Here is a 15076-nt window from a genome sequence, read left to right on the forward strand (position 1 = left end):
AATGTAAGTAAATAGACCTGTATACACATGGTTTCTAAAAAGTATTTGCTTGTTAAAATATAGTCTGAATTGAATTATTTTATGAAGCTTCTTATTGCATAGTGCATATTTTACTATACCTGTTACTTAGTGCTTTGATGCTATAAGTGTGATACAAGAAAAATGAAAATTACCTATGCTTCAGGAAGCATCGTTGCTCATCACCAGTGCGTACCATTCCTAATAAATATTTATTATTATGAGTACTGCAGGAACATATCTTGTTAGTCAGCTCTGGGTAGATTTATAGCAGTGAAAGGCAATGTGCGGCTCTCCACCTGCAGTCGAGCTACAGTACACATCCTAGCATGCCCTTCAGCTGCAGTTGAACTACACATCCTAGAATGTCCTACCACAGTTTTAGCATGCCCTAACAGCAGAACAGTGGCAGGGCATGCTGAGATGTGTAGTCCCACAGCAGATGGAGTGCCACACGTTGCTTACCCCTGATTTACAGCATGCTGTCCACATTCTCTTAACCACTTAGCTGGCTAATATTTTTTCCAAAAATCACTCAGAAATTGTCTAATGATTGAATTAAATCAAAAAGAGAGGGACAGTGTGAGTCTATTGAGGTGCACACTAAGGCCCTCATTCAGAGCCGCTCGTTAGCGGCAGTACGCTCGTTCCGAGCGATGTTTGCACATCTGCGCATGCGTACGCTTTTTAGTACGCATGCGCGAACCAGTCAGTGCGGCCGAAAATCGTTTGTACGCTATATAGCGAGTGCCTGCTATTTTGAGTGACAGAATGAGGCGTATGTGGGTGGTAACAGGGGAAGGTGCTTGAAAATGGGGAGTGGAGATCCGAACGCAGGCGTGCTTAAAGGTCAAAACGGGCGTTTTATGGGTGTGTATATTTAAAACAGCAGCGTCATTGACCACGTCACTGGGTTATTTTAGAGCCAGAACTGTTCGCAAATTTGTGGTAGCAAACACCAACCACAAGAATAGCGAGCAGTTCATCCGCTGGTCGATGTACTCGATTAATCTAATAAATAGCGGACATGACGTATGGTGCGTGCGGCGAGGGGGCGTTTTTAACAAATAAACGAGCGTATGTTTTGCTCGTTCGTTCAGACTTAGAGGTGTGAACAGACTGCAATGTGCGTACGGATCATTTGAATAGCCACCCCTTGTTTTTAAACGAACGACCGCAAATAGCGAACGGCTCTGAATGAGGGCCTAAGACACAAGGAAATTGTATATTAACAAAATAATAAAACTTAACTTTTATTCCATATCTAAAAAACACATATATTTATATTAACATTTTATGATTTTTAAATTAAAAGAGAAAGAGGTGCTAATAGTATGAGAAAAGTGTTTTAAAATCAGTCAAGTCGTTCCATAGAGTCACAGTAGGATAATATTTTTAGCTCTTATATTTCATTCACGTGATAGCTATTTCATATATGCCTTCATGTGTCAATAATTCTGTATAATCACCAAGCAAAGTGAGAATACATTAATTATTGTTAATTGGATAGTGGTATGTGATAACGACACTAACGATGTTTTTAAAGGCACAGGATAATTTTATTTGCAATTAGAAAGAGCAACCGCAACAGTGTAAGCTAGTTATTGCTTCACTGTTGCTCTGATCCACAGTTTAGCTGTATTGTAACAAATTGTTAATATTGTGTCTACATTTCTATTAACAGTCGTCTGGAATTCCTATGTGAAAAAGAAGGTGTATAGAAATTCTTATATTGATCTTTGTTCTTAGTATGAACGCACTAATCTTCACACATACATTAATAATGAGGCACATATATGTTTGAATATATATCATAAAATGATATTTCGTAATTGTTTGCATGAGTGCTTATTCTTTAATCTCACATAATTTATTCTGGTATTTGTACAGCAATGTAATTGATCTATCATACACTGCTGCTGTGAGAAAAAATGTATATAAGAATTCTTGCAATGGTATTGTATTGTTAATATAAACACACTAACTTCATGTGTATATTAGTAATGAGACACGCATATAATCAGATATATATCATGTGATGATATTTCAATATTATTTAAGCATGAGCGCTTATATATATATTGGGTACACATGCCAGTAAATACTGTACTTCATATGTATCATTGATCAGCCGTCTGAAATTTCCCAACCACGCGCCTATATCGGCGCCGTGGTGGTCAGACGCGCTGTTACTTAGTGCTGGAGACTGGGGATAAAGTAAACCACAGCCTCGTTGTTACATGTAGGCCGTGTGAAATGCTCTTAAACATTCGCTAGCGTCAGCGCCAGAGTATATGGGCGCGCTAGCACTGTGGACCACCCGGACTGTGACTCCAGTCACATCCTAGCATGCCCTTCAGCTGCAGTTGAACTACACATCCTAGAATGTCCTACCACAGTTTTAGCATGCCCTAACAGCAGAACAGTGGCAGGGCATGCTGAGATGTGTAGTCCCACAGCAGATGGAGTGCCACACGTTGCCTACCCCTGATTTACAGCATGCTGTTCACATTCTCTTAACCACTTAGCTGGCTAATATTTTTTCCAAAAATCACTCAGAAATTGTCTAATGATTGAATTACTCAGTTTATAACCGTAAATAATTTTTTTCAAACACGTGACATTAATATAGATTTTTAAAATATCGATCAACGATATATAAAACCATCAATGATCGGAACATTGTGACATTGCAACTTTGCATTTCCCCGACAGCTGCTCCTCTGAGCTGCTGCGGGGTATAAACTTGGGGGCTTGAGAGCTGGTTCATTTACATTACCTGGCGGCTTCTCCTCTCCTTGGCAGCCGCCGGGTGTGGAAACCTGCCGTGCTGCCTGATCAGCAGAGATCGGCAGCATGGCAAACACTGGTGGAGGGTGCAGGGATTCAGAGGGGCCGGGCGGTCCCTCTGCCATTAGCGGCTTCTGGAAGATTATTTTCCGGCAGCTGCCCACTGTGCATTTATGACTGTTCGCATTTTTTGCGACCATGTCAGGTGACGTCCTACTGGCGTGGTTGCAAACGATGCGACCACACCTGGCAAGCATTTAGGAGTAGCCTCTGACAACAAAGCAATGCCAATCTTTATGTATTGTATTCCTATTCATTCATCTAACTTTATTATCTCATTTTGAATAAACTTTACGTTTCAGTGGATTTTTCATCATCTTAATGTACATTTGTTTGTTACTAGCCTTTTAAAAAATGAAATGCATCAATGGAGCTAAGGCCCTCATTCAGACCCGGACGCAAGTGGCCGTTCGTACGTTCGGCGTACGTAAAAAAATATGTAAATTCAAGCACTCGCTCGTATTTTCGAACGCAGCCAAACATCCTCCCCAAACTCAACCGACCCCTCCTCTAACTAACGAGCGTTCCAAATAGCGAACGTACATCCCCGAAATGGCTTGAAGGGAACGCACGCACAAGTACAACCCGGAAGTGGGACTGTCAGATTTCGATTAACTGCTCGTTTATTCTGCCTACCTCCCTCAATCGTATCATGGCAATCAATATATCAATTAGCTTAATTGTTTTTTTTTTTTAACACAATGCAATAAACTTTAATCTTGTCCGTGTTTGTGTTTACCCGCAGAATACGTACGGCTTAAACATTCGCTTTTATTTGTCAAAATACATGTTAGCCCCAATTAAACAATTGTTCTATTTGTTTTTCTCCCCGCATATTTCCCGGGGTTCATTTCTTTATTTAAATTTGCTTACGCATGTCACTGCATCAAGCCTATCATAACTCTCAAGAGATTTCTGGCCCTGTCGAACACATGACTCATACACTAACCAATAGAATTGGTCCTGTTAATTACCCAAATACATTAGCCAATCAAAATTATTTTTGGCTCTTTATTAAAAATGATTTTTAACAAATACACCATTGCCATCATGAGAGCCTCGGCATTCACCAGGCGCGAGCTGCTGGTGCTAACGGAGGTGATGGATAGGCGGATCACCAGCCAGCCTCCACCCGTCACCAATCGCGAAAAGCGTTCCGCATATGCGGAGGTACGGGGCCGCCTGCGCTCCTTCAGCTCACGCCGCCAGATCGGGCAGCTGGAGCGCAGGTGGTCGGACCTGCAACGGCGGACGCCCCCCTTGCTGGCATGCTTTCGCATGCAGATCGCTGAAAGTAAGTTTTAGGGACTGTGGTTTTCATGTTTATCTTTGTGGCCCTAACTGCGTGTGCATGTTTTCATGTATGTCATATTTATTCATTGTACTCATATCTGCATGGGTATGTTTTCATGTATGTCATATTTATTCATTGTACTCATATCTGCATGGGCATGTTTTCATGTATGTCATATTTATTCATTGTACTCATATCTGCATGGGCATGTTTTCATGTATGTCATATTTATTCATTGTACTCATATCTGCATGGGCATGTTTTCATGTATATCATATTTATTCATTGTACTCATATCTGCATGGGCATGTTTTCATGTATGTCATATTTATTAATTGTACTCATATCTGCATGGGCATGTTTTCATGTATGTCATCTTTATTCATTGTACTCATATCTGCATGGCCATGTTTTTCGATTTTTTGTGTCATGAAATAGTGTTTTTCTCGGATTTGGGTTGAAACTAACCACAATTTGTTTCACATCTTTTAGGGGCACAGCGAAGACTACGGCGTCATCGTCATCCAAGACGGCGCTCACGCCCACTCTCCCCAACCCCCAGCCAACCCTCCACAACCCCAAATTCCCTTATTTCCCACTCCTCCCCAGCCTGCCAAGACCCTGTGGCGGATATTTCGGGGCTCCTTCCCCTCCGTCCCAATTCCCCCTCTCCTCCAACCACCCCTCTTCGAACTACCCCCTCCCCGGATTCAGAAATCACCCCGCCCAGATCGTTGGGGAATGGAGGCACCTCCGAGGAGGACGAGGGAGTGCCTTCTGGAGCTGCCGTTTTTTCTAACGGTATGTTTTTGATTTTGTTTTTTTTTCGCCACAAACTGTATGTAATCGTGTCGTTCCCTTTTTTTGTGTTTTTTGGTAGACTTTTGGGGAATTTTCGGGTTGCCTTTACCTGTTACTGCTGATTTCACCATACACATATCACACCTGTCGGAATTTGGAATTTTTTGGACTTGTATTTTTGGGCTACACCATTTTGGGGGGCTGGGTTTTAATGGTGTAATTATGCTTTGTTTCAAAATATTTTTATTTTTGGTTTGTTTGTTTTGGCTTGTTTTTTAATGTGGTTTCATTATTGATGTATTAATCCCCACACTTTTCTAACCCACAGAGGAACAGAGGCGTAGGGCTGAATTAGCCGGCTGTGTGGCCCGTATGCGGGAACATATCATCGGTCTGCTGGTGGTCCTTGACCATATGTCGGTCCTCCTTAGGGACTCGTTTTTTTTTGTTTTTTTGCTAAATGTAAATAAATTAATATTTTCAAATTAACGTTCTGTCTCATTTGTTGTTTCAAAATCAGAGATTGTTTACACTGACATAAGTAGACTCTTCCAGCAAGGATTTGCAATTTTTGTCACTAATGCTGGCCATACACTCTGCAATTATCGGGACGATCCGCCCGATATCGGCGGATCGCCGCGATAATTGCAGCGTGTATGCGGGTGACCGAGGGTTAAATATTGCTCGGTCGGGCATGCTGGATTGTCCAGCATGCCCGTCCGATGCGATATTTACCCAGGAAACTGTCGGCCGCATCGGGCAGTGTATGCCCAGCGCGGCCGACAGACAGACATTTCCTGTGTTCCTTCCTACGGAAGGAACAGGGAAATGTCTCCTCCCCCGGGGGCGGAGCGCGGATGTCGGGCTATACACTGTGAGATTTCTCTCACAGTGTATGCCGCGGACATCTGCGGCTGGCAGCCAGCCAGATAAAATGTCTGTCGGTCTGACAGACATTTTATCTGGCAGTGTATGCCCAGCATTAGATTGTGTGTTGTATTTTTAAGGAAAACAGGCACAAGAAACACCTAACAGTAACAATCTCATTTCCCTTTTTTGGTGTAGTCAAAATTAGATATTACTACATTTTACAGGTTCCTATTTGGGGTGCAAGCTGCTTAGGCCGATATTACGAAGCCAACTGATTGTACAGGATTCCTTTGGGTGTTGGTTTGGACCCAGAAAACATATTACATTTTAGCTCAACTTGCGTCATTACTGGATTACCCCTTAGGCAAATGTAACGTGTGTGAACCTGGTTACACTTGCTTGTAACGTTCAAAAAAAGGTACAAAATTACACTCTCAAGACATTTATTCACAACATAACTCCAAAATCAAAGTGGTCACTCACAAACAAAACACACAGTGATAATCATAAATACAACACATACCAAAAACTCAAAAAAAACCCACAACAAATCAAGAACTGGTTGACGAAGGACCATGCCAACATGATTCCACAAATATGGCGTTGCAATATGGGTTCCATAATATATCCCCAAAATTTCCACATAAAGGTTTTTTAAGGGTAGCAGGAAGTAGTCATCGTTGGAGTGCCAAAGATTATGGAAAAAAACAGAAGATGGAGAAAAAAAAACCAATTAATTAGATGTTCTCAAACAAACCGTACCACATTGGGTATAAACACTGTTGTTTGGACAATAATTACCTAAAATATTTGGCCACCACATCATCGCGTATGGCCCCCCCACATACTGACCTCCGACCAACTTCGGGGGGGCCATCCTCAGGTAAGGCATCCTCTGGCTGCATTGGGACACCACTCCTTATGGCGATGTTGTGAAATATCCCACACAGGACCACAATTTTCGAAACCGTATCCGGCAAATACATGAGCTCGCCACCAGAGCGGTGGAGGCATCTGAATCGGCCTTTTAAAAGGCCGATACAGCGCTCCACCACTTGCCTGGTGGCTGTAAGTGCGGCATTAAACTCACTTTGTGGGCCTGGTGTGGGAGCCAAATAAGGAGTGAGCAGCCAGGGCGTGCAAGGGTAGCCACTGTCTCCTGTGAAAAAGAATAGACAACATCAGGATCACTCTGTATGAAGCTTAACATTGTTATGTACTAAAGGTCTCCACTTACCCAGAAGCCACGCATCACCAGCTTGTAGGTTGGTTAATTTGTGCCATATCCCTGATTGCCGGATGACGAAGGAGTCATGTGCACTTCCTGGTAATTTTGCATTCAGGGACAGGATCTGGAGGGAGGCATCACATACCACCATTACGTTCAGGGAGTGATAGTGTTTCCGGTTTCGAAATATGGCCTCCAGCCATGCTGGAGGCTGAAGTGGTATGTGAGTACCATCCACAACCCCTATGATGTGTGGGAAGCCAGCTATTTGGTAAAAATTGGCCTTGGCCACACTAAGGGCACCCATATCCAAAGGCATTTGAATAAAATGATGGAGGTGCTTGAAAAGTGCCTCCATCACTGCCCTCAGGATCCGGGAAAAGGAGGATTGTGAGATGCCCACCACTATTCCCACCGTTGTTTGAAACGATCCTGAGGCACAGAAATGTACCACCGCCATAAATTGCGTAAGTGGTGGTATTGCTGTAGGACTGTCAATTTGCAGCTCAAGATCACTCTCTATTAATGAGAGAGTGTCTATGATGATTTTGGGAGGAAGACGGTAGCGTCTTAAAACCTCATCATCGGGCATTCCAAAAAGGGTGACACGTGTTCGAAATATCTGGGGCCTTGCACGCCTACGATGCCTACGCCTTGGACGAGATTGAGGTTGGTCGGCTTCCGGGAGCATGGCCAGAACAATCCGACCCAGATCAACCTGAAATGGCAAGATTTGAATGTAAAGCTTTTTAACCCCCCCAAAAAAAATAAATATAACTTAGCTTGATGATACCATCCATTGATGCTTACATGCCGGGGTATTGTCATGATACGTGCAAACTGGAAATAATCACAAAATAAAAATACATCATTTTATGCTGGGCATTTCTGTATCAAAATTTTGTGCAAGACAAAACATAAAAGGGGAGAAACACACATTTGCCCAAAGAGCAAAACGACATTGCGCACACTACATCAAATTGGGGCCAAATGTAAGCAACAAATGCTAAAGGGAAAACACAAACAATTTAACGGGATGAATAAGCATTTAAAAATGCGCTAATTAGTTCGCAAATACAAGTCACAATAGAAACTGATAAAAATGCGCTAATTAGTTCGCAAATACAAGTCACAATAGAAACTGATAAAAATGCGCTAATTAGTTCGCAAATACAAGTCACAATAGAAACTGATAAAAATGCGCTAATTAGTTCGCAAATACAAGTCACAATAGAAACTGATAAAAATGCGCTAATTAGTTCGCAAATACAAGTCACAATAGAAACTGATAAAAATGCGCTAATTAGTTCACAAATACAAGTCACAATAGAAACTGATAAAAATGCGCTAATTAGTTCGCAAATACAAGTTACAATAGAAACTGATAAAAATGCGCTAAATAGTTCGCAAATTCAAGTTAAAAAATACGCAGCTACAAAAAAAAAACATTTTATAAACATTTCTGAGTAAGAAAAACAAAGGTTACAAGTGTAAGGCCACACAAAGTTGCGTAAAGACAAACATGAACATTTACAAAACAATTAAAAAAATGAACTTACCAAGAGATAATATATAAGATTCCCGGATCAAAAGGTCTTTGGGGCAGAGCCAAAAAAAAACCTAAGAGAGATGAAATGACGCCAAAAAATCGTTAGAAAATTCAGAAACAGAAGGAGACACAAATTGAACCAAAGTTAGACTTCCAAAAACTTACCAAAACAAGAAACGCCAAAAAGAAATCCAACAGAAAAAATGCGAACGTAAAAACAAAATGCAAAATATAAAAAAAAAACTACTTCCACCAACGCAAACTCCAAAACCCGCCAACAATCAACTCCGACCAACGTAACCTCCAACAATCCAAAAACGCCACCTCGACTCGAGACGCCCCAAGCCATAAATAGTGTTTAGTTTCCCGCACAAATTAAGGAGGGATCATAGGAACGCACAATCAATGATGCGGCCGAAAAATAAGGACGCATGTATAAATACGTCACGAGCCAAACCAAACATTCTGGTGTATTTCTTGTTTTGAGCTCAGACATGGCTACAGACCAGGGAAACAATGGGCAACAGTCTGGCGGTAAGTATTTCAGGCATTTTGAATCAATGATTAATTAGAAACATAATATAGTGCAAGTTGTGAAGTTGACAATTCTCAAAATTTAAACAAATAGGTGAGGAGGATGACATGGAAGAGGCTGCCGGGCCCAGTATTCCGGGCAAAGCTGTCAAAAAGAAAAGGCAGCCACAATTCACAAGAAAGGAGATGGAGGTTTTGATTCAGAAGTGTGTGGACATCCTGCCACAGGCAGACAGGAATATGAGTGCAAGCCAGAAGTGGAGAATGTGGGAAGAGGTAGCCGTTGCTGTCAATAGGGTGGGTGATTATGTCCGTCTAGCCCGGGATGTCAAACGGCGGTAAGTAAACACTTGACCCCCCCTAAAACCAAAACCCATTTTAAACAAAAGGATAATGGTTCCAATTTCACCCACAGATGGGCCGACTTCAAATATCGCCTGAAGCAAAAACTGGCGGACAGGGCTAGGCATGCAAGAGGGACAGGTGGGGGTCCCACCCCTGTGTCATTGGAGTTGAATGATTTAGAAGAGCTGGCACAGGGGTGTGTGCAGCCTGTGGAGGTGTTTGGCGTGTCCAACATGGATACGGACATGCCAGACTTTGCAGCTCCTCATGTTGTCCCAGGTAAATATTGTGATGTCACCAACTCTGAAATGTTATTGTGCCAATATGTAGATTCTAATGTGAGTCTTTTCTCATTTTTCCAACAGAGACACAGGCGGATGAGTCTGCTCCAGAGGGGAGCCTTGGCCGCAGAATTTCTGCTGGCTCTGCAGGGGAGGAACCAGTACATCCGGCTGAGGACCCTGCAGAAGCCAGTCCAGGGCAATCCCCCTCGCAGGCAGTGTCTCTCCTCACAGAACTCAATTTTAAATTGGATTTCCATACGGAGATTCTGCAGAGGATGGACGCCAGTCTGGTACGGGTGGCTGAGGCCCTGGAGCAAAATGCTGCGGCCAACATGACCATTGGTCAGGCCCTGGCGGAAAATACCAGGGCCAACATCCACATCGCCAATGCCCTGGAGCAGCTCGTTCGCCAGCACATGGTGGAGCTGACCTCTCTTCCTGCCGGAACATCAGGATCCTCCACCTCTGGCACAACATCAGCCAATCCTCCAAATGTGCCTAGCCTGTGCCTAGTCCAGAGGCCACAACATCTGCCTCTGGACAGGCCAGCCCGATGACATCCCGGACCCGGTCTGGCGCCCTCCCTCCCCCAGCCAAACGGGGGAAAAAACGTTGACAGCATTGGCTACTTTTCCCACACTCCTTCTGTGCTTGCCTCATATTCCTTTCTGGCCAAAACTTCCCTCTCCTTTCTTGTGAATTGTTTTTAATTTTTTGCTTTACGTTTACCAAAAATTTTATGTTTGCACAATTATTAAATATTGTGGAATGAACACTGCAAAAATGTTTGTGTTAAATATGTGCATGTTTTTTTTTTTGGATAGCAATAAATTTACATAAAATGTACGACTTTGTATTCTGACATTATTGTCAAAATGGGTTACATTTAATCCGGGCCCACAAGGCAATAACGTTCGACAACAACATTTTACATGGAAAAAAAAAAGGATGCAAATTCACCTGGCAAAAACAAAATGGCCAAAAAAACCTAAACATGATGACATTATTGTTACAATAGTCCAAAAAACAAAAATTGAGCCCAAAATAAACCCCCACAAATGTACGCAAATTGATTGTGTAATCCTGACATTAGCAGCTATGATTTCCACCTGCGTTCGGTTTTGTGCTAACCCAAAAAACTGATTCCAAACACATACCAAGCCGGATTTCAATACAACACTAATTGATTTTCTGACAAGCCGTGATTAATCGATGCTACATCGTGGAGTGCCGGGACGGAGGAGAAGGCCATCGCCAATGTGGTCGAGTAATCCAGACCCTAAGCTGTGCGAGCATTTTGAAGGGAAAGAGGATCATCCAGTGACGTATGAGTTGGTACGAACACATTTGACGTTCGCATTTGTTAATGTATGTACGCCCCCAAAACGCCTCGCCACGCCTGCGTTTTTCCATCTCCTCCCCCGACAACACCCAAAAATGCCCTGTTCTGTCAATCACATTTGACATGTCACTTCCTGTACGCTATTTGACGAACGAGACAAAAAAAACTTGCAATCTGCCGTACGCACATGCGCAGTGTAACACTGACGCATGCGCGGTTAGCCAACATTCGGAACGCAACGAGCGTACTGCTGTTAACGAACGGCTCTGAATCAGGGCCTAGGAAGCCATTGGTGGTAGGCCAGGGTTACACTAGAGACTTTTGTTTGCTTGACTGCCGGGTACTAATGCACAAGACAGACTGTGGCTTTGTAATCAATGGATAGCTATGGGGCAAGCTACAGTCTCAAGGTCACATGTGCAGCTTGTCATATAAAAGTCAATTGGTCACAGATTATGGGGCCTATTTATCAAGTAATATTTGCAGGATATTTGGGGAACATCCATAAATTTTAAGTATTCCTCATATGTACCATGGAGGCACTGCAGCAGTTACTGTATATCCAATATCTGCTGTGGTCCCTCCATTTTCGACAGCAGCCGCAATCCCCCCTATGTTTATATGGATGCTGTGTAGCTGCCAGATTTACCAATCTCTGGAATGCAAAACATTCACACACATGCCTGGGCAGTAAGGGCCTGGTGGCATCTGTACCCCCAGTGTAAAGAAAATATTTAAAAAGAGACAAGACACACACAACGAATATGCAAACCCGTTATTGACCATACAGTGCTTGCGTGTCCATGGGATAGGGATTGCATTGTTTTTTTTCTCCCCAGAGAAGGGGACTGACCAGTGCCATGGAGTAGGTAAATATGTAGTGTGATAGTGTGAGAGCACGTAAGTGGTTAATAAAATGTTAACATGTGTGTGTATTGTCTTCTTTTAAATATATTTTTTACAGTAGGGGTACAGGTACCACCGGGCCCTTACTGTACCGGCATGGTGGCACTTGTGGTTATGGGGCAGGCTTGCTGAGACTTGTAGTCCCACTGTAAAGTACATATTTAACACACATTAATACCGCACCCACCGCCACCAAGGGTATGGGGAATAACACCGGGCTTCACCCCAGGCCTGGAAGATCTCCGGGAGGGCAAACCCTTTTATGGGGGGTTGGTTTCCCCACTTCCTATTGCTGGTTACTGGAAATATGGGGTGAACTCCTGCCATTTCCCCCCTGAATTTCCAGTACCATAACGGACTGAAAGGTCCGAGGCTGGTTAAGCATTTGGAGGGACCCAACGCAGATTTGTTTCTAATTTTCAAACCTTTCTTTACACAGTCACACATAAAAGCACTGCACAGATCACACTGATGCAGTGCTTCGGCAGAACACGCAGCTCACAGGCAGGTGTATTGATTTCTTCTATTCTACTCCAAGTATGCTCCATGTTCTATCGTGTTTGAAAATACGATTCTTAGTAAATCCGTGAGTTGTATTCCTTTCTATAGAAAGTACTTGTGGGTTGGTTTCATGGTCTATTGACTTATATTGAATGTTTTGCCATCTATTTCTGTGTGGGATTGTGTTTTTGAACGCACATTTGCTTTTAGAACACTCGCACGGGAATGCAAACTCGGCCATACACGATTCAACCTAGTTGTATTGACCAGAAGAAGACAACTGTAAACACTTGTGGTGCAGTTGCCAATTTATTCTCATGGAGGGGTGAGGTGCATGTGTGGGGGATTCCTTCTAATTAATAACAATCAAATTTATTCTTTGCGTCAATCACCCCAACTCATGTTCTTATAATTATTGCAATTCCTGCAGTATAGCCGCTAGATTTAATGCATCTATTAGTTTTAAGGCAAGATCAGATAGTTTTGGCCCTAAGACTAATGACAGCTTTAAACCTAGCAGCTACATTGCCAAAATGTAACTGGGACCAGCTAATTTGAGCCTATTATATTTGGGCCTAAATGTTTGCTGGTACTTAGTAGTCCCATGACTTAAAATCAAATTTGTGATAATTTATTAGGTGCAGTTTCAAAGGAGATACAAGACTAGAAGATACAAGTAACTAACCTGCAGGTACCACCTCAAGGTATGAGAAGGGTGATACCAGCAGTGGCAGTTCATAATTTAGTTGAATACAGAGGTGCAAGGCCACAGGTGACGTTCTACAGTAGGATGAGTGGCATGCAAAGTATGATACCCAAAGAAACCAGCAACTCACATTTATTTTCCAGTATAATGTTCTTTGTTTTTTTTCTCTTCAGGGTGTGATGGTCTCTTTGCTGTCTGATTACTTGCCTCAACTGCCAAAGCCTACATTCTAATTCCTAGCACATGTCAGCCTGCAGAGTGCTGATTGCACCGGGCAGGTTATATGATTCACAAGAAGGAATACGGACTGAAAGGATGAAAGCAAATGAATAATTCCTTACTAACATGCTGCTGAGTGGCATACATTCGACTCTGTTCCACATTTGTTCCCAGATAGTACAAAATAATCTTATTGAGATTGCGTAGGTTGTTCCAGATGTCGTTAAAGTTTTGACACCTGTTGTCATATTACTACATAACTTTTGAGTTAAATAAGTGCAAAAACACAATTTATGTCTTTACATATACATTAAATGAGCATGTATTAAAGTTTATTGTTTATTTGATTGTCATTCAATTGTCTTTATTTTTTTAGACCTTCTGGAATTCATTTTATGTGTACCCCACATGATGATGAGTCCTGTGAATTTTTTTTCCAACATATATAGCTACCCTCTTATTAAATAACAGTAACAAGCATTATCCATAGGTAGAAGTTTGTAGTAGTGTATTAGACTAGCTGATCAGGTATTAACATCAAAGTTATTTAGAATATCCAGTGGGAGCAGATCTTGCCATGACAGACACTATATGGTTAATTACCACCATCGCAACTCTCTACTTCTGTCTAATGTTGCATACACACGGGACGATTTGCTCCATGAGCGACATCGTCTAGTGTGTTCCCGGCAGGGGTGTGCTCAGTGTAGTTAACAACACTGAGCACAAACACTGAACGATATCAAGAACGATCTCGTTCAGTGCCGGGCCCTCTCCCTCATCCCTGAACATGCTACAACCTGACAATATCATCAGGTTGGACAGCAGGTTCAGACGATGAACAACAAAGACCAACGACCAGCGGGAGCGCGCATTGGTCGTTATCGTTCATTGTTTTGGGGTAGAAAGTGAACGATATTTTGGACGACTGAACATTAAAGATATCGTTATCGTTCAGTCGTCCAAAATATTGCTGCGTGTCCGCAGCTTAAGTGACCAGCGACAACACTACATGTTTAAGACTGTAGTGTTGAGTGATGATCAGCTGTGAGTGAAGGGAAAGTCTGCCAAATACTTCTCTGTGTCTTCATGGTCAAGTACATGTCAAACTCCAGTCCATTGTGATATAGGGCGGCGGTCCTGATTCAGAGATGCACGCAATGTCGATGCTGGATGCAGTGGAGCCTTTTTATGGCCACTGACCATGTGCCAAAGCCGCACTGCACACACGTGGTGATGGAGAGGATTTATTGGCAAAGTGAGTGACAGGTAGTCATCGTTTGGGGGAGGTAACGGGGGTGGCTAAAAAAATGCTGACGGGTCGGGACCATTTTGCTGGTTGTGCTCTAGTGAGCCTCTGTAAATTCATTTGCAGCTGGAGAGGCCCTAATGTCTTAGGAGAGTCACTATGTCTGAGACAGCACAGGCTTGCTCAGTCAGCAGTTCAATGTCTGACCGATGTTTCCACTTGTGTACGTAAGCAGCGTATATGAGACACCAGAGGTGGGCGTCTCGGTGCAGTAAGTCATTAGCAAATTTTCGCATGTCCGTTGTGTATGGAATCATAGCCGCAATGGGATTCGTGTCCAACTCTGAATCAGGCCCAGAGTACTGTACCCACAGTCACAC

General features: G+C 42.8%; 1 protein-coding gene across 1 annotated transcript in view; it reads left to right on the top strand.

Moving 5' to 3' along the window:
* The window catches only part of OTC (ornithine transcarbamylase), a 52920-nt gene extending 39198 nt beyond the window's left edge, over positions 1-13722 (top strand). Inside the window, exon 10 of the mRNA XM_088451551.1 lies at positions 13402-13722. Coding sequence (XP_088307677.1) covers positions 13402-13461 — 60 coding nt within the window. The 3' untranslated portion in view covers positions 13462-13722. The remainder of the gene's footprint in view (positions 1-13401) is intronic.
* Positions 13723-15076: the final 1354 nt, after the last annotated feature.

This window comes from Taudactylus pleione, unplaced genomic scaffold (genome assembly GCF_031769625.1).
Source record: "Taudactylus pleione unplaced genomic scaffold, aTauple2 ptg000026l, whole genome shotgun sequence".
Classification (NCBI taxonomy): domain Eukaryota; kingdom Metazoa; phylum Chordata; class Amphibia; order Anura; family Myobatrachidae; genus Taudactylus; species Taudactylus pleione.